Source organism: Anomaloglossus baeobatrachus, chromosome 6 (genome assembly GCF_048569485.1).
Source record: "Anomaloglossus baeobatrachus isolate aAnoBae1 chromosome 6, aAnoBae1.hap1, whole genome shotgun sequence".
Classification (NCBI taxonomy): Eukaryota; Metazoa; Chordata; class Amphibia; order Anura; family Aromobatidae; genus Anomaloglossus; species Anomaloglossus baeobatrachus.
In genome coordinates, this window is record NC_134358.1 from 464,330,939 (window position 1) to 464,358,632 (window position 27,694).

Genomic DNA, 27,694 nt, shown 5'->3' on the forward strand with positions numbered 1-27,694 from the left:
CCCCCACTGACCTAAAAATTATCACTTGGGTATTTGATAACTAGCAATGAGCGAGCGTGCGCGGCACTGTTCGGCACTCGATCGAGCATTGGGGCGCTCGGGTAGTTATGAAGCTTGGCCGAGTATCGCGTGTGCTTAGATGTGTCATCCATGAAACAATGACCCCAACACATGAGCTTTCCAAGGAGAGCCAGTTGCAGTCTCTGAATGGCTTTCCTGAGGAATTAAACAACATTTTCAGACTTGAGGCCACTTTACACGCAACGACATTGCTAACGAGATGTCGTTGGGGTCACGGACCTCGTGACGCACATCCGGCCTCGTTAGCGATGTTGTTGCGTGTGAAACGCAGGAACGACCATTAATGATCAAAAATACTCACCATATCGTTGATCGTTGACACGTCGTTCTAATCTCAAATATCTTTGCTGCTGCAGGTACGATGTTGTTCGTCGTTTCTGCGGCAGCACACAACGCTATGTGTGACACCGCAGGAACGAGAAACAACATCGTAGCTGCGGCCGCCGGCAATGAGGAAGGAAGGAAGAAGGTGGGTGGGATGTTACGGCCGCTCATCTCCGCCCCTCCGCTTCTATTGGGCGGTCGCTTAGTGACGCCGCACGAACCGCCCCCTTAGAAAGGAGGCGGTTCGCCGGCCACAGCAACGTTGCTAGGAAGGTAAGTATGTGTGACGGGTGTTAGCGATGTTGTTTGCCATGGGCAGCGATTTGCCCGTGACGCACAACCGACGGGGCAGATGCTTTCACCAGCGGCATCGCTAGCGATGTCGCTGTGTGTAAAGTGGCCTTTAGAGTCACCAAAAAAATAAAAAATTCCTCCCTGCTACCGGAAGTGCTCTGTTTATGGCTGACTATATGGTGGCGGAGACCCGAACAGGTCAATCATTGACTACTCAACTAATGAGCAGTATGGAAAGTCAGAGAGTCAAACAAGCTTGAATTGAGTAACGAGCATTCCGACATTTTAGTGCTCGCCCATCACTAGCGATAACTTTTTCAACACTGAACCACCTTGACGTTGCTCTTCCTGGCCATTAGTCACCTGATTGATTCATTAGGCTTACATCCATGGGTTCCTTGAAAGATATATTCTCCAGTTAGATCTCAAGATGCTGGCTTCCAAACAAGGCAAGATTATTACTGATAAAGAACATTATGTGTATATATCTAAATCATTTTTTTGGGCATCTTTTATATTTGTGAATTTACTGTATATAATACTTTTGTAATTGGAAATTTTGTCTATTTACAGTTCAATAATGGATATTTTCTGCCTTTCTTTTATAATCCTTGTTAATACTGACAATATAATATACAATGCTTTTATAGAAAATAGTAAAAACCTAACACGCAGATAAATAAAGCGTCCAAAAATGAGCCCCCCATCTATGTCTCTGTATTGTTGATTAGAACACACAAAGCCGCTCTTCCCTCAGAGATTCCTCATTCATTTGTTACTTAATGCCAAGACCTCACATTCTTCCTGAAATTGGCTGCATGCAAACGGGGTGCCGCACGAATACAAATTCCTAATGCCTTTTCTTATATACCTTTTATTTGTCAGAGTTTGTTATCTTTCAAAACAATAAAGAGAGCCCGGACTCATCTATGCTAAAATTAAGAATTTATAACTATATGGAACAGATGTTTTCATAAACATTTGCTATAATTAATTTCAACTAGGGATTGAAGGAACAAAGCCATTTTTTTCCTCTTGAAAACTTTATTGCTATTTCCCCACACACCAAACTGAATTCTTCACTTTAATATTGTTAATGAAACAAAATTACTATTCAATTTTGTTTTCATTGCAAGAAACAAAATCTTAATAGGTGCACAAACCATTTAGACACAGATATATAAAAGTCGCAGCATAAAGCATTACTTCTAGATATGTAAAACAAAAAAAAACGTCTCTGCGGCGTTTCCTCCCCTCTTTATGAACCCACCTTTTTTTTTGGTGTCAGTTTTGGGGTCATGAATTAATATTCTCATTTTAGTTAAGGTAGATATACCGCCATTTAACATTTAGATAATTTATCATACCCTAAACTGTCGTCTGTTGAAATGTTACTATTTCTTTGCTTGCTTGATTATTTCATGAACGCTACTCTTTTACTTGAATGTTATGGGGTTTTTTTGTGTTTGCACATTCTTTTCTGCTATGTGTTATGTAGCATGGGGGCTTTGATGCTTGACGTTATGGGCTTAAATTCCAGGAGTTAATTATTTTGTCTGTCAACTTGTGGTTGTGAAAAGACCAACCACAGAGAATTCTGAGCCACTGGCGGGCTGCTATGGGACTGAACACCGTTAACATTGACTCTGGGTCCCACAGTTCAGCTACATGCAAATTTTACTTTACCATCATTCACAAATTTATAGGGAATCAAATGTATTGTGTCAATGGCTTCTCATATATAAGGGAGGAGCCCCTACCAGGGGTTCACCAGTAGAGATGAGCAGTTTTGTGGAGGTTCAGTTTGCCGGCAGCCAAGGAGCCAAGCTTCCACTGGTTCGAGCTTGACTGATTGGCAGTTTGAGTTTCTGCCCACATACAGCCAGCCATAAGTAGATCACTTCCACGGAAGGGTGGCGGGCTTTTTCAACACTTTTTGGGCTGCAAACTACATGTAATCGTGCTGATGTTACTCACAGTATGAGCCGTTCAAACGCTGCAAGTGGCTTGCACAGGGCTGAGCACCAAGAGTACCTGAGCACAGCGTTGCTAGCGTAGCGCAAGGGAAGTTCGCACATAAAGCATCCGAACCCTGAACCTTGATTTTTTTTAATTTGGTGTTTGCTTTGGAAGCCAAACCTCCGGTTCGCTCATCTCTAGTAGTGGTCTCACTTAGCTTTTTCCATTTTACAAGGATGACCAATTAGTTCTCATGACAACCAGTATCTGTTTTAGTAAATGCTTGTATTCCAGTGATCTAAAGTTTTAGATCATGTTTTTGTGAAACTTATGTTTTGTACGGTTCCTCTGTTGTTCATCATAGAGATGTATGAATCAATTGATAATTTTATTAAAAGAAAATATGCCAAATGTCATTTGGTCTTTACTTTGACACTAAGTTCAGTAGTAATCCGGCCTAGAGCTACAGAGCAGAAAAGCACTGATGTTGAGCATCAAGAACAATTGACGAGTTTGGCAAAATAATTTTAACCAATAAGAGACTGTCAAACATTCAGAATCGATTAGAAAAGAAAAAAAAAAGGGTCATGCGTGTTTGATTTCTTTTTTTGGTGGGGTGGGTGCACAGTCTGCATTAGCGTCATCATCTGCCAAAATAATCCAACTTTACCCAAAGCAGTCTGGAAAGTTTTATTTATTTTTTCTCCATAAGTAACAATCCACATTTATTCTTCAACAAAAAAAAATCAACATTTATTCAAATATTATGATATCACATTCTGGAGCATCAACATAACTCTCCAAACCCTGTGTGTAACACGTCTGTCTGACTATCTATCTGTCTGTCTGTCTGTCTGTATATTTATTCATCTATCTATCCTTCTATCGATTATCTATATATTAATATATCTCTTATCTATCATCTATTTATCTATTTATTTATTTATCTATCTATTATCTATCTCATATCCATCCATCCATCCATCCATCCATCCATACACACACACACACACACACACACACACACACACACACACACACACACACACACACACTAGCCTGTCTCCTCCAGCTTTAGATTCCTGCAATGACCTTTGTTCACATGACGTGATGTCACAAAGGTCCTGAAGCAATGTTATCATCAGGATATAAACCTTGGTGACCCTGTGAAATTTCCCAGTTTTCTCTGGCATCCTTCTAATACCAGTCCTGCATACCAGCCTGTCTCCAGTTCAGTTCTTATAGACTTGTGCAGTTAACAGACATTTGGTCACAAAACTTTGAAGTCATAAAAGGTCCTTAAAGGGGTATTCTCATCTCCAAGAGCCTTTCTCAACATGTAGTAGGCGTAATAATATTCGCAAATACCTACTATTAATGTAGTATAATTATCCTGATTCACTGTCACTTCAGGACATTGCAGGACCTTAGGCATCCTAAGGTCCTGTAATGCCCTGAACATGGGGTAAGCAACATAATCAATTAGCAGAAATATACAGTGCTACATTTATAATTGGAGGTATCTGCTATTATGATGATGATGATTATTATTATTACACCTACTACATATTGGGATAGGATCTTAAAGATGGGAATACCCCTTTAACCTCTTAACGACTGCGGACAGTAATATTATGTCCTAGCGGTCATAATGTTACTGCCCGCGGTTTGCTGCCGGCAGCATGCCGCGATCGGCGCACATCTCAGCTGATTTTCACAGCTGAGATGTGTGCCTGCTAGGCACGAGCAGAATCGTTATCTGCTCGTGCCATTTAACCCCTTAAATGGCGCTGTCAATATGTATAACAGCATCGGTGCTCAACTTTTACTTACCGGCCAATACCGGAAGTCACGTGATGGGATCACGTGACGTCCGGTGGTTGTCATGGTAGCACAGGGTCATGTGATGACTCCTGTACTACACATGAATTACTTTCAGTTTCACTCGGCCCGGAGCCGAGTGAAGCAGAAAGTGAGCGTATCTGCTGTGTAGCTGTGATCAGCAGATAGGGCAAAGCGATCGGATTGCTGATCGCTATAGCCCCCTAGGGCGACTAGTAAAATTTAAAAAAAAAGTAAAAAAAAAAAGTTTTAAAACATTAAAAAAAAAAAACCTAAAAGTTCAAATATCACCCCCCTTTCGCTCCATTGAAGATGAAAGGGTTAAAAAAATAAAAAAATATACACACATTTGGTATCGCTGTGTTGAGAAACGCCTGATCTATCAAAATACAAACTCAATTAAACTGATCAGTAAACGGCGTAGCAGCAAAACAATTCCAAACCGCCAAAATTAAGGTTTTTTGTCGCCACAACTTTTGCGCAAAATGCAATAACAGGCGATCAAAACATCTGCACAAAAATGGTACAGTTAAAAACGTCAGCTCGAAATTCAAAAAATAAGCAGTCACTGAGCTATAGATCCCGAAAAATGAGAACGCTACGGGTCACGGAATGTGGCGTAAAACGTGCGCCACTTTTTTCAGACAAACTTCCGATTTTTTTTAAACCCTTATATAAAAGTAAACCTATACATGTTTGGTGTCTACGAACTCACACTGACCTGTGGCATCACACCCACACATCAGTTTTACCATATAGTGAACACAGTGAATAAAATATCTCAAAAACAATAGTGCTATCACACTTTTTTTGCAATATTTCTGCATTTGGAATTTTTTTGCTATTTTCTAGTACACTATATGGTAAAACTTATGCTTTCATTTAAAAGTACAGCTCGTGACGCAAAAAATGAGCCCTCACAAGACCATATTGACTGAAAAATAAAAATGTTACGTCTCATAGAAGAAGAATGGCGAAAAGAAAAAACGGTAAGCGGTAAAAATTGGCTGATCAGGAAGGGGTTAAATAATCTGAACCTCGGAATACAACTGCTGGAGTCCCTAAGAGAGTGGGACTATGAGAAATTGCAAAGTTTGACTCCCCCTAACGCCGGCCCTGATTGTAACTAGAGCTTATTTTTGAAGTAGGGCTTGTACTGTATTTCTTGCATATTCCAAAAATCTTGTCAAATCATGCTGGGGCTTATTTCTAGGGTAGGTGCTATTTTTTAGGAAACACGGTATGTGCGGTCTGACAATCCTTATAACTACCCGTATGTTGTTAGCTGTTGGACTGATAGCATGCACAGGCCAATTGTGAAATGCTTTTACAAATGGCAACTTCATTTCTAAGCAAAATATGCATTTGCCTCTTTTCCCTAGCCCCTGTATGTCACGTACAACATTTTATGTTAAACACTTTTTAAAACTTTTTTTATGCTTTACATAAAAATATGTATTATTCGATATTACCCATAAAAAGCTTTTACACAGATATCATTATAAAATGATTAATAAATGTTTATTTCTAGTACTTCCAGTATTGTATCTTAATCTGTATTATAGCCTATACCTGTATTCGTATTTTTAATGGTTGCTATTGGAATGCTAATGCTGTAACTGGTTTACAGAGCTTCCTTGATTGACAGCTCTGGGTTTTCAGGTGTCAGGGAAGGGCCAATATAGATATATGAAGCGTTTGGCCACACTTTGGGTGCACCGAGCATCTTTGCTTGGTTTTAACAGTCATTTTATGTTGACAGGTTTCCTTAAACAGTCCAAAAAGACAGGTAGGTGTAAAAAAATCTTCTCTACCTAAAATTTACCATGAATAAAGGTATATAAAGAATGGAATATTTTTTTATATACACCTGCTGAGCTGGACTTACCAGTCTTTTCGGACTGTTTGAAGTTACGTCAGGATAGTGGAATGATCTTATTATTTGGTGAGCCCACAACATCTGTTATTACTGTGTTAGATTCCCGTTATATCTCTCAATACACACTGGCGAACAGTTGTCTAAACCTGCTGATTTAGACAGGATTTGGTTATATTGCTTGAGAGCCTCCTGATCCTTCTCAAGGTGATATTGGGGGACAGAAGTCAATATATGAAATATATGAAATCAGAAGTGTAGCTGAGGAGTTCTCCCTTTACCATTAAATAGGTTATGCGGCCTAAATCCACAAGTCTGGAGTTACTCTTTGTTCCTGCAAACATATGAATTCTCACATCGTACGCATTGTGTGTTGTGAGTATTTGGTGTTGTCATAGCCGGAAACGGCGGTCAAGGGACGCGAGTAGGCAATATGCATACTCCTGGACACAATCCGATTAGAGGGTGCTGCCTCGCTCAGTACACTTGCATTGATCACCCATCTACTCTAGGGCCACCTGAACACCGTGCCCGGCTCTGACAAAAGAGCATCCTCACAGCACACAGTACGTACAATGTATAGATTGATAAGTCTGCAGTAACAAAGAGATACTGCAGACTTGTGGATTTAGACTGGACAACCTCTTTAATTCCGCCTCCGCTACTTCCGGCATCTCACAAATTATACATACTAATTGTGTCCCTATAGCATATATGTATTGATCAGAATGTTTTTACCATTTATTTCTGGATAACACACAATGTCCATATATAAAACGGAATATACTGTATATCACAAAATTGAGTACACCTGTCACATTTTTGTAAATTCAGTATTTTATTATCTTTTCATGTGATAACACTGAAGATATGACACTTTGATACAATGTAAAGTAGTAAGTGTACAGCCTGTATAACAGTGCAAATTTGATGCCCTTTATATAACTCAACACACAGCCATTAATTTCTAAACCGCTGGCAACAAATGTGAGTACACCCCTAAGTGAAATTGGCCAAATTGTGCCCAATTAACCATTTTTCCTCCTTGGTGTCATGTGACTCATTAGTATTACAAGATCTCAGGTGTGAATGGGGAGCAGGTGTGTTATATTTGTTATCGCTCACACATTCTTTTATACTGGTCATTTAAAGTTCAACATGGCACCTCTTGGCAAAGAATTCTTTGCCAAGAGGATATGAAAAAAATGTTGTTAGTCTACATAAAGATGGCCTAGGCAATAAGAAGATTGCCGACAGCCTGAAACTAGGTTGCTGCAGAGTGGCTAAGACCATACAGTGATTTAACATGACAGGTTCTACTGAGGACAGGCGTCACCATGGGCGACCAAAGAAGTTGATTGCATTTGCTCAGCATCCAGAGGTTGTCTTTTCAAAATAGACATATGGTATTAGTGCTGCCAGCATTGCTGTAGAGGTTAAAGGGGTGGAGGTCAGGCTGTCAGTGCTTAGACCATACGCCGCACACTGAATTAAATTGGTCTGCATGGCTGTCATCCCACAAGGAAGAGTCTTCTAAAGATGATGCACAAAAAAAGCCCACAATCAGTATGCTAAAGACAATCAGATTAAGGACCAGATTACTTAAACCATGGCCTGTGGTCTGATGAGACCAAAATAATCTTATATGGTTCAGATGGTGTCAAGCGTGTGTGGCAGCAACCAAATGAGGAGTACAAAGACAAGTGTGCCTTGCCTACAGTCAAGCAGGGTGGTGGGAGTGTCATGGTTTGGGACTGCATAAGTGCTGCCAGCTGTGGGAAGGTACAGTTCATTAAGGGAACCATGAATGCCAACATATACTGTGACATACTGAAGCAGAGCATGATTCCCCCCCATACAGAAACTGGGCCGCAGGGCAGTGTTCCAACACAATGACCCCAAACATACCTCCAAGACAACCGCTACCTTTTTTATAGAAACTGAGGGTAAAGTTGCTGGACGGACCAAGCATGTCTCCAGGCCTAAACCTTATTGAGCATCTGTGGGGCATCCTCAAACAAAAGGTGGAGGATCACAAGGTCTCTAACACCACCCAGCTCTGTGATGTCATCATGGAGGATGGAAGAGGATTCCAGTGGCTCCTGTGAAGCTTTAGTGAGCTCCATGCTCAAGTGTTAAGGCAGTGCTTGAAAATAATGGTGGCCACACAAAAAATATTGACTCTTTATGCACAATTTGTCCATTTTCACTAAGAGGTGTACTCACTTTTGTTGCCAGCAGTTTAGACATTAATGGCTATCTGCTGAGTTATTTAGAGGGCACCAAATTTACACAGTTATACAAGCTGTACACTGACTACTTTACATTGTATCAAAGTGTCAAATGGGGTGTACTCAGTTTTGTAATATACTGTAGATGTGAAAGTTAGTTATGTTATACCATATTTTCCACTGATGTTAATACAGAAAATATGTGTGTATTCATTGTATCCAATTCTTGTGAATTCTTCTATTTTGCAATCTACTTTAAAACATCATCTCTTTTATAGAGCCAGTTATTAACTCTATCATCATGATTAATTTCTCCTATTGTACTGTAGTTCTGTAATTAGAACTACCTTGTATACCTGTGAAAAGGATATACCAAAATATTGGTGCAGTATGTGGGTAATGCATAATTTAAGGCTAATTTCTCTAATTTCCAATATATGTGTAAAACTTTCCTACTGATAACCAGCAGATATCACATTTTCTTTGTGGTCAGTCCCTGTACTGATAGCATTATGTAACTTTATTAAAGTGATTGACCACTACTTATACAACCCCTTCTTGTTCCCCTTATAAAAATAAAGAAGCCTGAACTCCCCTCCGGTGTGGCCACGGTTCCAGCGATATCTGAAGCCTTGTTCTCGTCTGTCTCCTCGCCTTCGGACATTTGAGCAGGATGGGAGCGCTGCGCTGATTTCCTGCTCAAACGTCTAAAGGCGGGGAGAAGGAATCCGGCGTTGATTGGTCATGGGGATCACATATCATATCAGAGAGAGTAAGGACACACAGTCTGAAACTAGTTCGTGCTGGTCTATTTTCTTCATTGAATTTTGACATTGGTTTTAAGTGGATGGAATTTTTTTAAACTCTGAATAAAATTTTTGGATTTTAAAAAGACCGGAATGTGACTGCTGGATATCCTGCTTGAATATACCTATATGAGTGCGTGCCTGCTCTTCTATATCCGTTCATCGTTCGGTCGAGTGATATCCTGAGGACTGGGTGAGCTGGATCCAATTTTTTCCTGTGTACTATTCCAGTATTTGTCATTAATAACGAACCTATTCCAAGTCAATAGGGAACTCCAGCATTTTTCTTGAAGATTTCCAAGAAAAATGCTCTGGTTCGCCATTGACTTAGATTAGGTACATTATTGGTAACATATATTGGAATAGTACTCTGTATTTGGTAAGCATAATCTGAACATGAATATTTAACTATTCGCCCATCGCTATAAATAACCTTTGTAAACTAACCCACCCAACTGGCTAATTTGTTTTGTCTTTTTTTTCTGGCATTAGTTCCTCCATAATTGAGTCTCTCTGCTTAGTATGAAGTGGGCGATCCTTCAGAGCTGTCCATGTGACCACTTTGTACTACATTTTCCACAACCCCCTGCTTCTCCTGTAAGATCCCTGCTCTTCTCCATTCACAGATAACATTGGCTACTCCGCAAACTGCTCTGTGATCTGCTAATGGTCAACAGGGTGGAGCTGACAAGAGGAGACATAGTGAACAATATCTCTCTTAGGCCTAGGTTCCACTTATGATTAACATGGACAAGTGCAATCCTATAAAACATCGGATTACACTCACACCAGTGTTAAACTATGGGGCATTGTCCGTCTGCCATTTTTTCTCATGCAGGATCAGCATGAGAAAAGAATCGCAGCATGTTATGTTTGGCAGTGAGTCTTGCATCACACGCATCCATATGAGACTATGCGAGCGTGGGAAACATCGGACTGCACCCACATGTCATCCAATTGCAGTGTGATATACGCAGAGACAGGCAGCAGAGAAGAGGGAGAAAGTATTTTCTCCCTTTTCTCAGACCCTGTGATCCAATCGCAAGATCATATCACAGTCGCATGACCCTCAGCTCACCCTCCAGCAGAGCCTGAGCCAAGAGTCATTAGCATATCGCATCCCATGCTCTCACATCGGATGCCATACGATAGTGGCAGTGAGGCGTTATGTGTCCACTCCTAGCTCCAAACATCCTGTCGTACATGTACATCGTGGCAGAGTACCCATTTTTGCAGTGGAAGCCGGCTCTAATAACTGGCATCTGCCTGTAACAGTAGCAATAGGCGCCAGCTATGAATGCAGATGTTAAAGTATTTAAATGCTACTATCAATCATGGACAGCGGCATTATAATAGCGTGATTGCTGGTGCACATGCTGTCTAATGCCTACCGGAACTGATGGGTAACCATAATAGCCGGGGGCCTACTGAAGGCTCCCACTGCCACCATCATAGGCTGAGCTTCAAAGGAGCCTGGAATTTATACTATATATTGCAATACTGTGGTTAAAGCCCCTAACTGGACCAAAAAATAAGCTACAAATATGTTTTAAATAATAAAAACAATTCAAACATCCATAAACGTCTGTCTAACGAAACATAAATGTATTTAAAACATACAATAAACAACAGAAAAATCAAAATGCCAGATTTGCAGCTTCTCAGTATTCGCAGTTGCCCCACAAAATGCAATAAATAGTTATCAAACTCTCATATTTATCCCAAATGGTAGAAATTAACTACAGTTCAACACACTAACACCAATCCCTCATACAGCGCTTTCGACAGTAAAATAAAGAAGTTATGGATCTCAGAAAATGATGACACAAACAACATTTTATGTTATTATTTATTTTAAATTTTCACCTTTTACAGTCCTTTTATGGCCCAAAATAAGCTTCTAGACAATTTCCAGTGTGGACAAGCAAAAACATTATTGTAGCTCTACACTGGACTACAGGCTATAATACCCGATAAGCGGTAGATTTGTGAATTAATGCTAAATAACATGGAAAAATGACTGTGAAGTAATTTCAATGATCTGTGTTCACAGTATCCACCCCTTGAAGTCGCACCCATTTTTGTTTTTTTGCGTTTTCATTTTTTTTTTATCTTCGTCTTCCAAAAGCCAAACCCTTTAGATTTTTGTTGACATAGCCATATGAGGGCTTGTTTTTTTATTGTACACCATTCACTTTATTTGATGTATGGAAAAATGGAGATAAAATTCCAAGGGTGGTGAAATGTTGAAAAAATATGCCATTCCACCATTTTTGGGGGGCACTACGGTTTTACGGAATTCATTGTACAGTAAAAATCTGGCAACATGATTCTCCCTGTCAGTATGATCATGGTGATCCTGAACTTGTAAGCTTTTTTATTCCTATTATTTTTTAGTGGCTTAAAAAATGTTAAACTTTGTAAAAACAAAATAAAAAATAGCACACGCGTTGGCACAAAGTGACTCTATCTGCCTCATTAAAGTCAATGGCCTCGTGGGGTGTAAAGCTGGTGTCACACTAAGCGACAGCGACAACGACGTCGCTGTTACGTCACCATTTTCGGTGACGTAACAGCGACCTTGTAAGTCGCTGTTATGATCGTTGCTTAGCTGTCAAACACAGCAGAAGCAGCGATCATAACGTCGCTGTGCTACATGTGCAGAGAGCAGGGAGCCGCGCTTAGCGCTGGCTCCTTGCTCTCCTAGGTACAGTACACATCGGGTTAATTAACCCGATGTGTGCTGCAGCTACATGTCACAGTGCAGAGAGCAGGGAGCCGCGCACACTGCTTAGCGCTGGCTCCTTGCTCTCCTTGCTACAGTATACATCGGGTTAATTACCCGATGCATACTGCAGCCACATGTCACAGTGCAGGAGCCGGCACTGGCAGCAAGAGCGGAGGCTGGTAACCAGCGTAAACATCGGGTAACCAGGGAAAGGTCTTCCCTTGGTTACCCGATGTTTACGCTGGTTACAGCTTACCGCAGCTGCCAGTGCCGGCTCCTGATCGCTTCATGTCGTCGCTCTCTCGCTGTCACACACAGCGATGTGTGTGTCACAGCGGGAGAGTGACGACCAAAAAATGAAGCTGGACATTCAGCAACGACCGGCGACCTCACAGCAGGGGCCAGGTCATTGCTGGATGTCACACACAGCGACAGCGACGGGACGTCGCTGCAACGTCACAGAAAATGGTGACGTAGCAGCGACGTCGTTGTCGTCGTCGTTATGTGTGACACCAGCTTTACACATTAATGTCACTTTCCAGGGAGGGTTTCAGATTGAAGTCCAGATGGAGCTAAATTGCAATGTAAACATAGTCCAATATGATGGACTTTGGATAGAGCAACAGCATGTAGGCACGTCTGACACTCTATCCAAGCAGGACGCTCGGAGGGCTTTAAAGAATGTATCTACTACTTTTCGATTGATGGCCTATCCTTAGGCGGGCTTTGCACGTTGCAACATCGGTAACAATGTGTTACCGATGCTGCAGCGATAGTCCCGCCCCCGTCGCACGTTCGATATCTAGTGAAAGCTGCCGTAGCGATTATTATCGCTACGGCAGCTTTACACGCACATACCTGCCGTGCGACGTCCCTCTGGCCGGCGACCCCCCTCCTTCCTTAGGGGGCGGGTCGTGCGGCGTCACAGTGACGTCACACGGCAGGCGGCCAATTGAAGCGGAGGGGCGGAGATGAGCAGGATGTAAACATCCCGCCCACCTCCGTTCTTCTCATTGCAGCCGGCGGCAGGTAAGTTGAAGTTCCTCGCTCCTGCGGCTTCACACACAGCGATGTGTGCTGCCGCAGGAGCGAGGAACAACATCGTACCTGTCGCTGCACCGGCATTATGGAAATGTCGGAGGCTGCAGCGATGATACGATAACGACGCTTTTGCGCTCGTTCATCGTATCAAAAAGGTTTTACACGTTGTGATATCGACTGCGACGCCGGATGTGCGTCACTTTCGATTTGACCCCACCGACATCGCACGTGCAATATCGCAACGTGCAAAGCCGCCCTTAGAATAGGTCATCAATGTATGATCGCCTGGGATCCGACACCCGACAACCCACTGATCAGCTGTTCTTGGTGTTGGTAGTGGCAGCAGAGGGCTGGAATGCTAAGTTCCGGAGTTGCTACATCTTCTGATAGTGACCACATCTGGGCACTAGATATCTGCCTCCCATTCAAATAAATAGCCCTACTATGCTAGTCTTTGGATAGAGCACCTGCATGCAGTCACATCTGACACCCTAGCAAAGCAGGAGACTCACAGAGCTTTAAAGAGGTTGTCCACTACTTTTACATTGATGGCCTATAGTTAGGATAAGTCATCAATGTCTGATCGGCCGGGGTACGACACCCAGCACCCCCGCCGAACAGCTGTTCTCACTGTTTCTGCTGGCAGCAGGCAGTGGGAGATGCTCAGTTCCGGAGCTGCCCTGTGTTCGGATAGTGGCCACAGTCCGCCTCCCATTCAAATCAATAGGATCCAGATCTGAGCATTTCTGGCTCCTGCCGCCGGCCCCGAGAACAGCTGATCACGCCGATCACTGGTTTCGGACCCTGGCTGATCAGACACCGATGACCTATTCCAAGGATAGGTCATCAATGTATAAGTAGTGGACAAACCCTTTAACTGCAATAATGATATATTAAAAAATAATTAGCACAGAATGTTTGAGCTAAAATGTCTTGTAAAAAGGTAGACATTCACTTTAAGAAAAATAGTCTGACAAGTCTTTTTGGTAATAGGAAAGCTGTTCCAGATATCTGCTAGTTTTGTAGATGTTTGGCTGATGCTTTTGCACCGCAGTGATTTAAGTTTAAGCAAAGAGAAGCATTTATGTGGCTTTCCTATTGATTTAGTGCCCCCTATTTATATATATCTCATGAATGATATTACATCTTGTTTCCTAATGAGAATATTGCAGCTTGCATGGGATTAGCTTGCGCAAATGTTTCAAAATGATTCCTCACATAAATCTCCAGCATCTTCTAGAAACAACCAAATCACACATTCCAATAAAATTCACATATTCCCCCAATAAAAGCCTATTTTCAGATATTAGAAGACGATTTGCCATTTGTTTTATGGCTTCCACGTTTTCCATATTGAACACATTTGTTTTCAGAAAACCTGAACCCGCAGCTGTATCCTCACTCCAGTCTGTTGTCAAACTTAATCAACCTCTCGTTTTAGTTATAGGCGAAAATGTTTTCTATTAAATAATGTGGAAATCTGATTGTGTCAGTATTGCAGGGCATTAATCTAGCAGTAATTCCCTGTCTTTCACACATTTGATGTAGAAATGCCATGGGGTGTAAGCTAAATAACATAAAATACACATTTTTAAGACAATGATGTGGTCTATAAGGCTATTAATACGCAGATGTAACAAGATTCATTACTTAGTCTTGGGTTTGGGTGATATATTGATGCTATATTAGAATTTATTGTGCCAACTTTATTACTCCCTTGATGCATTCTTATAGTTTTATGTTTCTTAACTAGTGTTCTGTGGCTTTCGCCATTTTTGTTTTTAAAGAGAATTTACATGTAAATTGGATAAATGGCCGCGTATTAGTAAATCATAAGATAAAACAGTTTCCAAAGTTTGGCCATTGTGTCTCTGTTACTTAGAAAGATATTGGGCGCGATTCCTTATTTAATCTACACCTGTTTTTGTCTACATGTTAGTTTTTTGCACCTTATTTTTTGTTTGTGCCTTATTCATTTCTCTATTCAGGCCCATTTTTAAGTTTGTTTAATTAGTTTTAATGTTTTGCTTTTTTTTTTTTTTTTTTTTAGCTTACCACTCTGAAGGCAGTTTAGGGTCATTTTTCAATAAATCACAAATGTTCACCAGTCCCATCCTGAAGTGATTTTATGTACATCAGAAATTTAAGCTAAATATTAGACATATTTTCCAAAATGTGCAACTTTTTACTCAAAAAAAAAAAAATTGCTTAACAGGTTTGAGCAGACCCGTGGAAGTTTGGGTTCACTGGGTTCCTGCAGACTTTAGTTAAAAGTTTGGTTAAAGACCCACACAGGTTTTTTTTCATTATTATTTTAATTTTTTAATTATTGAAATATATTTTAAAAAATGACATGGGCTCCACCTTTTTTTTGATAACCAGCCAAGGTAGATCTGAAAGAGGACGGCTGGCATTATCAAGCTTCAAAGACCCTAGTTATTTGGCCCCTCCCAAGGTAAAAATAGCAGCCCGCAACCACCCTAAAAGTGGCACATCCATTATGATGTGACAATTTTGGTGCTTTGCCCGGCTTTTTCCAATTGCCCTAGGTTGGTGGCAATCTGGGTGATACTTTTTTGCGGTTGCTGTCACCTGTTAATTGACAATATGGCATGAAGCCCAGGGATGGGCGTCTATCAGACACCTTCATTACTAACCCGGCAAGTGTAAAGTTAAAAGACACCGACACAGGAAAAATAATAGTTTCTTTTCCTCCACACTCCCTTGTTCACCAATTTATTGAATGAAAAAAATCTTCAAATTTCTGACATGATCAAATTGGGGAATAAAGAATCCCCCACAGTCCCTCATAAACCAGTTTATTATTTTGAAAAAAATCCTCGAAGTTCCAAGGTAATCTAATGGTGTAATGTCCCATGACGCCCATTGATTCCTATGAAGCTTTGTCCTGAGAACATTCTCAGAATGAGGTTCCATACATCACTGCCAGTCCGTGGCAGACCCCCAATTTCTCCTGCTTGTGAAAAATTCCGTACCTATCGCTGACTGGTAGTGACCTATGGAGCCTCGTTCTGAGATGCTGTGCTCATTTATTTAGAAGGCACCAAATTTACACTGTTATACAAGCTGCACAGTGACTACTTCACATTGTGTCAAAGTGTCATATCATCAGTGTTGTCCCATGAAGAGATATAATATATTTACAAAAATCTGAAGGGTGTACTCACTTTTGTGATATACTGTATGTGTCTATGTGTGGCCATCCAGTGTCAATATTTTTTTTAAAGTTTACAGGTAGATTTAGTAAGATATCTCTCTTTATTGCATCTTTTTCTCTTACAGGAACATCTGTAGATGAAAACAGATCTCAGCCAGCCTCAAATTCCGAACACATCTTTATATCATACAGGTATTTCATGAAATATTGATGTCCTAATTTTCTGTATAGCACTTTCATCACAAGGTCATGATTAGATCAGTCATATAAGGTAAAAGGTTATTTGAACCCTATTTATTTATCACAATAGTAACTGTCTTGCTGAAAGCCAGTGTAATGTTGGGACAGGTCCACTGTGCTATTTGCCCAAACAGCACAAGACTATATTGGGTAATGAAGCCCTAACAAAAATGCAGTAAACTCATAGTAAAAAATCCGCTTTATTCTTAAGAACTCTCCTCCGATTTCCTTATGCCACACACTTAAAGGAGTTTCCAAGTTTATAATATTGATGACCTATTTCTTAGATAGGTCATCAATATAAAATTGTTGGGGGTTAGACACCTGGTACCCCCACCAATCTGCTGATATTAGCTTCTATGTAAACATTTAATGGAGGTGTACAGTGCTGTTCCATTCAATGAGTAGTGTTTAATGATGAGCGAATTTGAGGTTCGGTCTTCGTACCAAACACATACTTCTCTAAAAGAAAGCATAATTCGAGTGCTTTACGTATGCAAACCACTCACACAAGCATCACTGTACTCGGGTACACTCAGTGCTTGACCTAGTGCGAGCCGCTTGCAGTGTTTTATTGGCTCTCACTGGGGGTAACAACAGCATGATTGGATGTAGTGTGCACCACGCAAAAAAAATGGAAAAACCCCTCCTGCCGAACTGATCTTCCACGGGTTCGCTCATCTCTAGTAGTGACTGCTGCTGAGCACTGCAGATCGGCTCATCTGCCCCTCTTTAAAAACTGATCTGCAACTCCGTTCCATGTCTACTTCTGATCACCGCTGGAGCTCCTAACTGCTGATTGTTGCCGGTGTCGGGTGTTGAACTGATATTGATGACCTGTCAATAGTAATTGCCCAGAAAACCGATTAAAACTATCTCCCCACTGTAACTGACAACAGGTGGGCTCTAAGTATTTTGAGAGAGTAAAACATGATTTAAGGTACAAGAACAGGCAGACTTGCACACATCGGAGCTGCACATTAGTGGAATGCAAGCAACTCCTTTATTAAATATGAGCTTCTTATTTATAATGCTGTTTGATTTCCTTCAGTTTGGTACAGAACAAGGCTTACACGGAATCTGTCACTAAGTTTTTTTTTCACCTAATCTGAGCTAAGCATGATGTAGTGACAGAGACCCGGATTCCAGCGTTATGTCACTTACTGGTCTGTTTGCTGTAGTTTTGATAAAATCACTGTTTTAACAGCATGAGTTCATCACTAGAGTGCTAGTAAACCTGCTGCCGTGTAGCCTTCCATATTAATTTAACCTCACCACTGATTGCCAACTTTCTGTGTACACTGTACATTGTCAAAAAACTTCCATCAGGGGTGTGGGCAGGGTTATAGAGCTCTACATTCAGAAAACTGCTAGATCTGCACCAGGGAAAACTGTGATTTTATCAAAATGACAGCAAGCAGCTCAGTAAGTTACACATCGCTGGAATCAAAGACTCTGTCTCTACATTATGCTGCTCTCAGATGAAGTAGCAAATGTCTGGTGACAGATTCCCTTTATACAGTCACTGATTTGGACCGCCCTCCTGAAATCTAAGAAACAGTAAAGCCTGAAGGCTTCTATATTGAGACCTGGATTTATTTTGTTTTGTAAGAGATACAGCCAACCAAAATACTATTTGATTTGTTGGCAGCATGTACTGATATTCTAAAGCATGACCTAATCAGGTATTGACAATTAAAGGGGTTGTCCACGCTTGGGTTTCAAGTGCGCAGTCACTGTATGTGACTGCAAATTTGTGACTCCTCACAAAGCACACATTGAACACTGTCAAGATTCTCCAGTGCCAGGATCAGGCAGACGCATGACCGCAATTATGCTATTTGTATGGATGTGGTCAAGTGCCGACTAGACATCCACGATCTCACTCAGTACAAGGAAATTGATCGGGCACGTCTAGTCGGAATGTGTCCGGAAGTATGCAAATCCCAGAGTGACTGCAAAATTGAACCCCAAGCCTGGACAACACCATTAATTCTGTATGCATAAAGATACCGGTTAATCTGTGAATTCACATGCACTTGACTTTCCTCTTACTCCTCTGCTCTCTGATTGCAACAAGCTCTAAGCTTTATATGCTGGAGGTGGAGCTGGAGGTTATTGTTGTGCAGCGTCAACCAATTGCAGCAATGACTCATGTCAACAAAATATTGGTGATGTTGCTTGTGGGGCCATTGACGTATACTGTACAGAGCATCTTGTACACTTCCATCCAGAGGAAACGCTAAGCTGATTTTCAAATGTAGTAAAGATGGCCCAATGGAGTCATTAACTACTTGTAAATCACATAATTGGTTTAAAGGAAATCTGTCACCAGGTTTTGCCACAGCATAATCTAAACAAAGAGACCCCAATACTAGTGATGTCACTTACTGGGCTGCTTAGTATAGCCTTGATAAAATCACTGTTTTAATAGTAGTAGATTATAACTAGAGAACTAGTAAACCTGCTGCCATGTAGTTCTCCATATTCATGAGCTCTGCACAACCCCACCCCACCTCTGATTGGCAGCTTTCTGTCTATGCACAAAGTATACAAAAACCTGTCTATCAGTGGTGGGGGAGAGGCTATGCAGAACTATTTATATAAGATAAAATAGTGATGTTTAAAAAAAAACAACAAAACACAAAACGTTGGAATGCTCTTATCAAGCAACCAAACCTGCTGTCAGATTTCTTTTAAAAATGTGGAGACGATGCAGATATGTCTTTGCAAACAAACATCAAAGATAGGAAACTTCCCCATGGAAAATGGAAGGGTGGTTTATCATCACATCTGTCTACCTGATTACTGTATATACAGCAATGAATGAGTGCCAGGTGAAGACAGAAACAGCCCCCCCCCCCATCCTAGTGATCATGTGCTCTCCTGTTGTGGGAAGGGAACTACTGCTGGTGGATGCTACCAACTCAGCAGTAGACTCAGGGGGCTGAATTTTCCCTGTAACTTAGCTTAATATGCCAGCCCTAGTTACAGGGGAAATCAGCAATATTAAACATATTTACATGTTGAAAGTTCCACAAAAGTCTTTAATGATCTTATAGGGGCACAATGTGTGAATGTAAAAAGAAAGCCACTGCCAGTCCAAATTGCTTTGTCTAGCCTGTCCCTAACGAAAAAATAAAACATATGTCCAATATATAAACATAATTATTTTGGAAAGGTGACAACAATTTAAATAGATTCTGTCAGTATAGAATGACAGTTCAAATTAAATACAGTCGCTTGTGCACCATATTGGGGCTAATCAACTAAGTGCACCATCTTACCTGCTTGTCTTCTCTCTATCTCCTCCCTTTCCCCCTCTTTTGATTGACAGCCCTGGCTTTTTAGATCCAAAGAAGGGTGGAGATGATAGGAAAACAAACAGGTGGGAAGGTGTAGGTAAATGTTCGGCCCTACCATGATGCACCGAGCACCTGTACTTGGTTTCTGTGCTCTATACAGTCTAAATAAAATGTATTTTACTCTCTATTTGAGGTCTTAAAAAATAAACAATATACAAAGTGACATAAAAAAACTAGACCCCATGTGTTAGAAGAAAGAAAAATAGCCAAGCAAGAAATTATATATGTATATAGATCAAAATGTGTTTTATTATGAATGGGGGAAATGGCCTATCTTGACTTGGATAAGCATGCGAATTCAATTATTCTCTGCCCTGATCCCTTTGATTAGCAATTCTCTCCTTATCTACATGGTTCCGTACTGTACACACAAAGGGCACATAAGAAGTAAGCTGTTAGTGAATTCAAAAGGGGGGGGGGGCGAGGCAGACCAGGTACGGCATTTGACATCTCAGCTGAAGCACATAGTCTCCAGCCATCTTTTGAAAGTGTGTTTACTAGCTTCAATCCAGTGTTTTATTCATGCTGTCCATGGCTCCAGAAGCATGAATCTGAGGACAACTTCCCTTTAAGTGAGTTCAGTGAAAACTATAGACAGTATCAAAGTCTAATATCTTCAGTGTTGTCTCATGAAAAGATATAATTAAATATTTACAAAATGTGAGGGGTGTACTCACTTTTGTCACATATAGTACATCATTCTGGTAAACTATGGATTTGTGACTAAAAGCTAATTTGTCAAGAGACTCCTGCTGTCCAAAAGGCATTTCAGAGAAAATATAGTTTGAAGATCTGACCGAGGCCCATTGCCAGAGAGGAGACTAGTCCGGCTCTGCCTGTAGATGGAACTTCCCAGTATCGCTCAGGGTGATTGACAAGTCTGTCTCTCGTGTTTACATTTGGAGGGGCCTGTTGGGAAGGGCAGCCAGGCGCAGAGATGGCCTAATCTTGTCTCCGGCTATAGTACCTGGCTAGATCTTCATAGTACCGTGTTTTTCCAAAAATAAGCCCTCCACCAAAAATAAACCCTAGCAGGAATTTTTGGCCTTTTTGAAGCAAGGCTTAAATATAAGCCTTACCCAAAAAATAAGACCTTGTCACGATTCAATAATGAAGTATCCATGCAGCTAAAAAAAAAAAAAAATACTTCAGGAGACTTCATTATAGAAAGCAGACACCTCTAAAAGAGAGAAAAGAGAAGACCCCCTGGATCATATTCACCAGATGCCAAACGGGAGGACCTGCAGCAAAACTCACACCCACACACATCAGATCACACACACAATCAGATCACGCACAGACACCCACACACATCAGTTCGCACACACACACACAACAGATCACACACACAATCACACATCAGATCGCTTACACAATCACACATCAGATCGCACACACACTCACCACATGCAGCGATACTAATTGCTTCTGGCTGGCAAAGAATCCTGGGACGCAGTGCGATGGAACACAGAGGACCTGCAATGGAACACATCGATGCGCTCCACTACCGAGACATCCATGTGTTCCATTGCACTGCGTCCCTTCTTCCTCTGCTGTCCGGAATAAATACGTATTGCCGGATGTGGTGACTGTGTGTGTGTGTGTTATCTGAAGTCTGTGTGTATGAGTATTCGAGTATGTGTGTGATCTGATGTATGTAACTGTGTCGGTCAGAAGCAGGGGAGGACCACGTGGAGCTTACATGCTGGGAGTGCCCGCCGAGGATCGCAGGTGACCTAGAAGTCATGCAGATGTCTGGGGTCTGTTCAGTATGAATCTCAAGGAAAGGGAGGTCTGGGGGTGTAAACTTACCCCCAACCGTGTTTCCCTAAAAATAAGGCCTACCCGAAAATAAGCCGTAGGGATTTTTTCAGGGCAAAAAAAAAGTATAAGACAGTGTTTTATTTTTGAAGAAACACTGTATATTTTCTCTCAGACGCCAAGGATTTATTTGGAGAGCCTAAATTGGGATTTTCTGCCACTGTACTGTGCATCTGATAACAATAACTCTAGCACTTTTCTATCATTTAGTGTCTTTTGTGGTACTGTACTCTTTGAACCATGTCGGTGTGCCGACGTTGTGCCATTTATCACCTCATAAATATCCCCATACCTCTTTCTTCTGCTCCTCACATTTACTTTGATCTGAGCAGCATATTTTATGTATGCCACTCAGAATATTTAAAGGTGCAATTTCACACACAAACATATTGAGCAGATGTTAATTATGAGTTTTATTAGCATCATTAATTAATTCAAACATGGCAAAAAAATCTCTTTTCCAGTCCATTGAATGCGTCGCTGTCATTACATATTCTGTTTTCTTTTCATCAGATCAGATCACATAGTATTGTGTGTAAGAGCAGAACATTTGTTGGACTTATGTTCTTTGTAAGATGTAGGTTTTAGTCTATCTTTGAATATTCTATTTTTGGTACTGACTAATTTGATGTATTATTTTTTTCATGACATTTTTCTGTATAAATTTTCATCTATAGAAGAAAAAATAAATAAATTCTGCATCCCAGTGTCTCATTTTGTGCATTAAAATATCTCTATGTATTTTCTCTTTTTTACGATTCTTTTCCTTCAAGAATATGAAAAAAATCCTGTATTGATGGCGTTTTTTTCCCCCATGCCTTAGCAATCTTTTTACAAGTGTCCCATACATTGTACAGGCTGAGGAGGACTGAGGACCATGTACTACCTTGAGTACAGTTGAGAAATGAGGTCAAGTTTTGCTAAGCATTCATTTGAAAGCCCACATTTTTCAATGAATACGATGACTAAATAAACAACACATACACCACTTAGCCATAACATTAAACCCATCTGCCTAAATAGGAGCGGACATATTATTTTTGCAACCTGTGCAGCCGCACAGGGGCCCAAGAAGTCAGGGGGTCCATGTCTACCTCTAAAGCTGGTGGAATTATGCATTGTGATGAAGGGCCTATATATTGTTCTTGTACTGGCCAATTTCTGTCAGTGTGCCTAATATTTTGTAGTTCTTCTTGTTACCAAAAGAGCTCTGACCTGTTGTGGGATGAACCCCAAAAGACGTATGAGGGGGAGACCTGTTTTAGGTTTCACCTGAACTTTAACAAGTCCTGTAAGTTGCGAGTTGGGGCCTCCATTGACCTGCTTTGTTTTCCCTGGACAGTTGTTTAATCATTTTATCATGTCCCAGAGACCATTCATAAACAATTTTTGCTATGTGGCAGGAGGTATTAACTTGCTGAAAAAGGGCTATTCATATACCAGTGAGGGAATACCATTGCCATGAAGGTGTGACACATTGCACTGCAACAATGTTTAGGTAGGTGATACATTTCGAAGTAAAGTCTGCATAAAGGCCATGACTCATGGTTTCACAGCTAAACATTCCTCAGAGCATCACACTGTCTCCACCAGCTAGATTTCTTGTTATAGTGCATCCTTGTGCCACCTCTTCCATTGGCATGACAACAGAGTGCTCGACATTTTGAGAGTAGGGGGAGTCTGTGAGCTTTTCCTTGTGCATTGTGCACAGGTCATTATTGGAACATTAGATTCTAATATTTGGAGTGGACTCACTGGGCCGCAGCACACATTACACCTGAGGGGGCGTGACTTAGGAGCACACTGGATATTCATCAGAACCTCTGATAGTGAGGATGGACAGGGCTACCGGCAATCACCAGGTGCCACTCTGGGAGACTTGGTGTTGCAACAACTGGCCCCAAGAGTATGAACACTGACAGTAACCGATAAGGCAGATGCAGCCAGCATTTCCAATGCAGCAGGCGTGCCGGTATTGAACAACTCCGCAGGAGCGGCCGGTACTACGAAACAGATAGGTGTACGTAACACAGCAGCATCGCATAGGTAAGGGACCTGAAGAACTAGCAGCGCATCTCTAATGTTAGACCACGTTGTCGAGGCACCTCCCATAAGGGGATGGTGTCTTTAATATCTAGTACTGCACAGCCATAGGCTGAGAGGCTCTTCCGGGTTTGAGGCTCGGTGGACCTTTAAGAATAAGTGTGAGTGTGTGCTGTACGTACACTTCCAGGAGACCTGCATGGCATGCACAGGCTATGGGAGCTGGCAGCAGGAACCGTGAATGCGTGAGCTACAGCTAAGTGGCCCTGGGGGTGAGTTTGCCTGCGTCCCCGCCATGGGAGGGAAGCAGGACAGTGCAGGGATGCCAGCAACAATGTTACAATTATGTAGTAGTTTAGTGATTTTATATGAAATGGTATTATTTGATGAATATTTGATTTCCCTGCTATTAGGCATTCTAGTTTTACTAGTACTATGTAATTTTAAATAAAAAGTTGTTTGTTAAAATATGTCTTCATAAGATTTTGGAATTGTGTAAATATATATGCAGCAGGTGAAAGCAGTATTGAACACTTCACTTGTTTGAATAAAGATACCTTGAGTTTGTGTGAACACCACAGTCTGCCAAGAAGTGTAAATCCCTAAAATATATATTTTATTTATTTTTTTAAGCAACCCACTAGATCAGATTGATAAAATAAAAAAACTGGATCTGTTATATTGATGATTTCTGGTTCATTTCGGCGGGTTCTCTTGAATAACTACACATGATGATGGCCAATCTTAATTCTAACAGCCTTAACACTAAGCTATCATATGAGTAACTTATGTGCAGGGCAGCAGATTACGTTTTCTGGCTATATATAAGAGATATGGAGAATTATGTTTTTTTGCAAATCAACAACAATTAATACGATTTTACATGCCAAATCTCCACATCCGGGAACCAGAATTTGTGGAATACCCATTGGTCAATTTTTGCTAATAAAAAGAATATGCTCAACTGAAGAGGCCTTCCAAAAATAACCTACAACTTTGTATCATCGCTTTCAGGAGAGAGGATATGGTCACAGACAAATCCATAAGGGCTATAATAGAGCTTGCAATGTATCCAGAGATCAATTATTATATGGAAACAAAAGATCCCAAATTAATGAACCTGATAATCAAATAAGACTAATCACCCAATACAATAACCAATGGAGTGACATGACAAAGATTGTCAATAGGCAATGGAATGTCCTTTTAAGATTCAATTTTGAAACAAACACTATTTTCTAAAACACAAATCACTGCTAAAAGATAAAAAAAAATTCTAAAAAAGTCTTAGATCTTTGAGTTCAGCTTAAAATGGGAGCAAAAACACGTGTTGCTCTTATATTTGTGGTCCGTATATTACTTCACCATGTACTTTAGCCACTCTGTATATCAGATTCCCAGTCATTACAAAATATGAGATCTGAGTGTCGGCCCCTAGCTTTTGAGGAGCGCCATTTATCACCTTCACATTTTCAAGGGCACCTTTTAATGCTAGATCCTTAAAGTTTCCTCTGGACACCTCCAGGTCAGGAACATTGACTTTGGGGGATGTGACCTTATCTTTATTGCCAGCTAACACAGAAAACAGAAACACACTGGCAGCGGTATGCAATATAGTTTCACTAGTCGTGACCTGGTTGTCTACTGCGCTACCAGGTATCATTAATTCCCCCTCCAGGTCCCAAAACAAAGGAAAATCACATCACACAATCATAAGGGGCAATAAGTCCTTAAAGGGGAACCTGTCAGGTCCTCTATGTTCTTCAGCTTAGGAGCATTCATACCTATATGCCCAAATTTCCTGCCTGACCAGCCCTATATAATGATATTCATTAATATAAATGTTTAAAATTGGCTTACACACCTTGCTGTCCCTTTGCTAATTAGGCCTTTGACTAGTTGAAGGGGCTTTGTGTCCCCAGACTATAGGCCCCCTCACACACAACGAGATTGCTAACGAGATCGTTGCTGCGTCACTGTTTCCGACGCAGCAGCGATCTCTTATGTGTGACACCTACCAGCGATCAAGCCCCTGCTGTGAGATCGCTAGTCGTTGCTGAATGGTTAGGACCATTTCCTTCAAAGGCGATGTCCTGCTGGGTAGGACGCATCGCTGTGTTTGACACCAACGACCTCCTAACATGGTCCTAATGCCTGCCGAGATCGTTATACAGGTCGCTGATCATTACTGCATCGTTGGTAAGAGCTGACTGTGTGACATCTCACCAGCGACCTTGCAGCGACTTACCAGCGATCCTTATCAGGTCACATCAATTTCGGGATCGCTGGTAAGTTGTACCAAAGCTGTGAGCTCAATGAGATCAATGCTGCTGGATTATTGACTTTGTAGTGCCAGTTAATTAGTTAGTCCAGCACCACCTTGCAGCGACTTACCAGCGATCCTTATCAGGTCACATCAATTTTGGGATCGCTGGTAAGTTGTTAAATGTGACGGGGGCTTATCTCATTCTCTTTCCATGTTATCATGCCCCTGTGGGTGTGATAACATGATTTTCACAGGTTAGTGTCACCATCAGCTAATGTAAATCTCACATATGTGTGCATCACAATTTTGTACATTATTTTGCCAAGAGATGCAAATTTTGTGCAGAAATATCTGTGACCAAATACTCAATGTGCGCACATAGCCTAATCTGGTAGTTTGGCATTGAGTTCAATGACTTTACCTGAGGTCACAGCTGGGGTTCCCTCAGTACCAAAGCTGTGAACCCAATGAGTTCAATGCTGCTGGATTATTGACTTTCAGTGGTGCCAGTTAATTAGTTAGTCCAGCACCACTGAAGTCAATAATCCGGTATTCCAAAATAATTGACCTCAATGCAGAATTTGCGTTCAAAGACCAGGTCGCAGCTGTGAGAATGGTGATGTCAGTGAGTTTGCCTGAGGTCACAACTGGGGTACCATGAGAACCGCCAGCTGTGACTTCAGGCAAACTCACTGACATCATTACTCATAGCTGCGGCTCCATCACAATGTTCTGAAGCTTGCAGTGATCGGTCATGATTTCTAATGTGACTGCACAATGCAAACTCAGATGTCGGGATCATCGTCGGACGTAGTAGTATAGATTAAGTCGGAACTGCAGGGGTGTTTTGGGAATTAATAAATTGGAGAAAGAGGGTGTTTTATTGGGTTTTTTTTAATAATGGATTTTTCTTTGCATTTTGTGGATATTTCATTTTTACTTACTCGATTAGTAATGGAGGATCTCAGACTCCTCCCCATTACTAAAATCTTGCTTGATGACAGCTGTGATTTTTTTTGACAAATCACAGCTGTCATTCACCCCTTATACTACCTCAATTACCACCTCTCCAGGGCAGTCGGGAAGATCCAAGAAAGTACCATGATTAGTGCATCTAATGAATGCGCCAATTCTGGGGCGACTGCGGGCTGTATTTTTAGGCTTGGGAGGGCCAAATAACCATGGACCTCCCCAGCCTGAAAATACCAGCACCCATCTGTTCGCTTTATCTTGGATGGATATCATTACTAGTTACCTATCAAATAGCCCAGTACGTCATCTCATATACAGTACACCTAATGATAAGAAAATGTGTCAAGTTAGACATCCATCAAATATAATGTCCAATCCCGCCCCATATGCTGTCACTTAAGCACTGTGTGACACACATTACACAAGTCTGGGATGGGGGCCTGAAAAAAGATTAAGAAGCTTTGACTTCAATACTATTATAAGAAGCATCAGCTTGAGTTTTGCAAAAAAAATATGAAAATGGACAGTAGAAGATTGGAAATTGGAAAAAGGGGATTTCTAGCAATAAGACAAAAGTCAAACCATAAGCTTTGTTGGATGCAAATGTGTCTGGAAGAAACAAAGGAA

General features: G+C 41.1%; 1 protein-coding gene across 2 annotated transcripts in view; it reads left to right on the top strand.

The window, feature by feature from the left end:
• Positions 1-27,694, top strand: part of TBC1D5 (TBC1 domain family member 5) — an 835,136-nt gene that overhangs the window by 392,483 nt on the left and 414,959 nt on the right. For both annotated transcript variants that reach the window (XM_075316666.1, XM_075316667.1), the window contains exon 5: positions 16,486-16,552. In XM_075316666.1, coding sequence (XP_075172781.1) covers positions 16,486-16,552 — 67 coding nt within the window. The remainder of the gene's footprint in view (positions 1-16,485; positions 16,553-27,694) is intronic.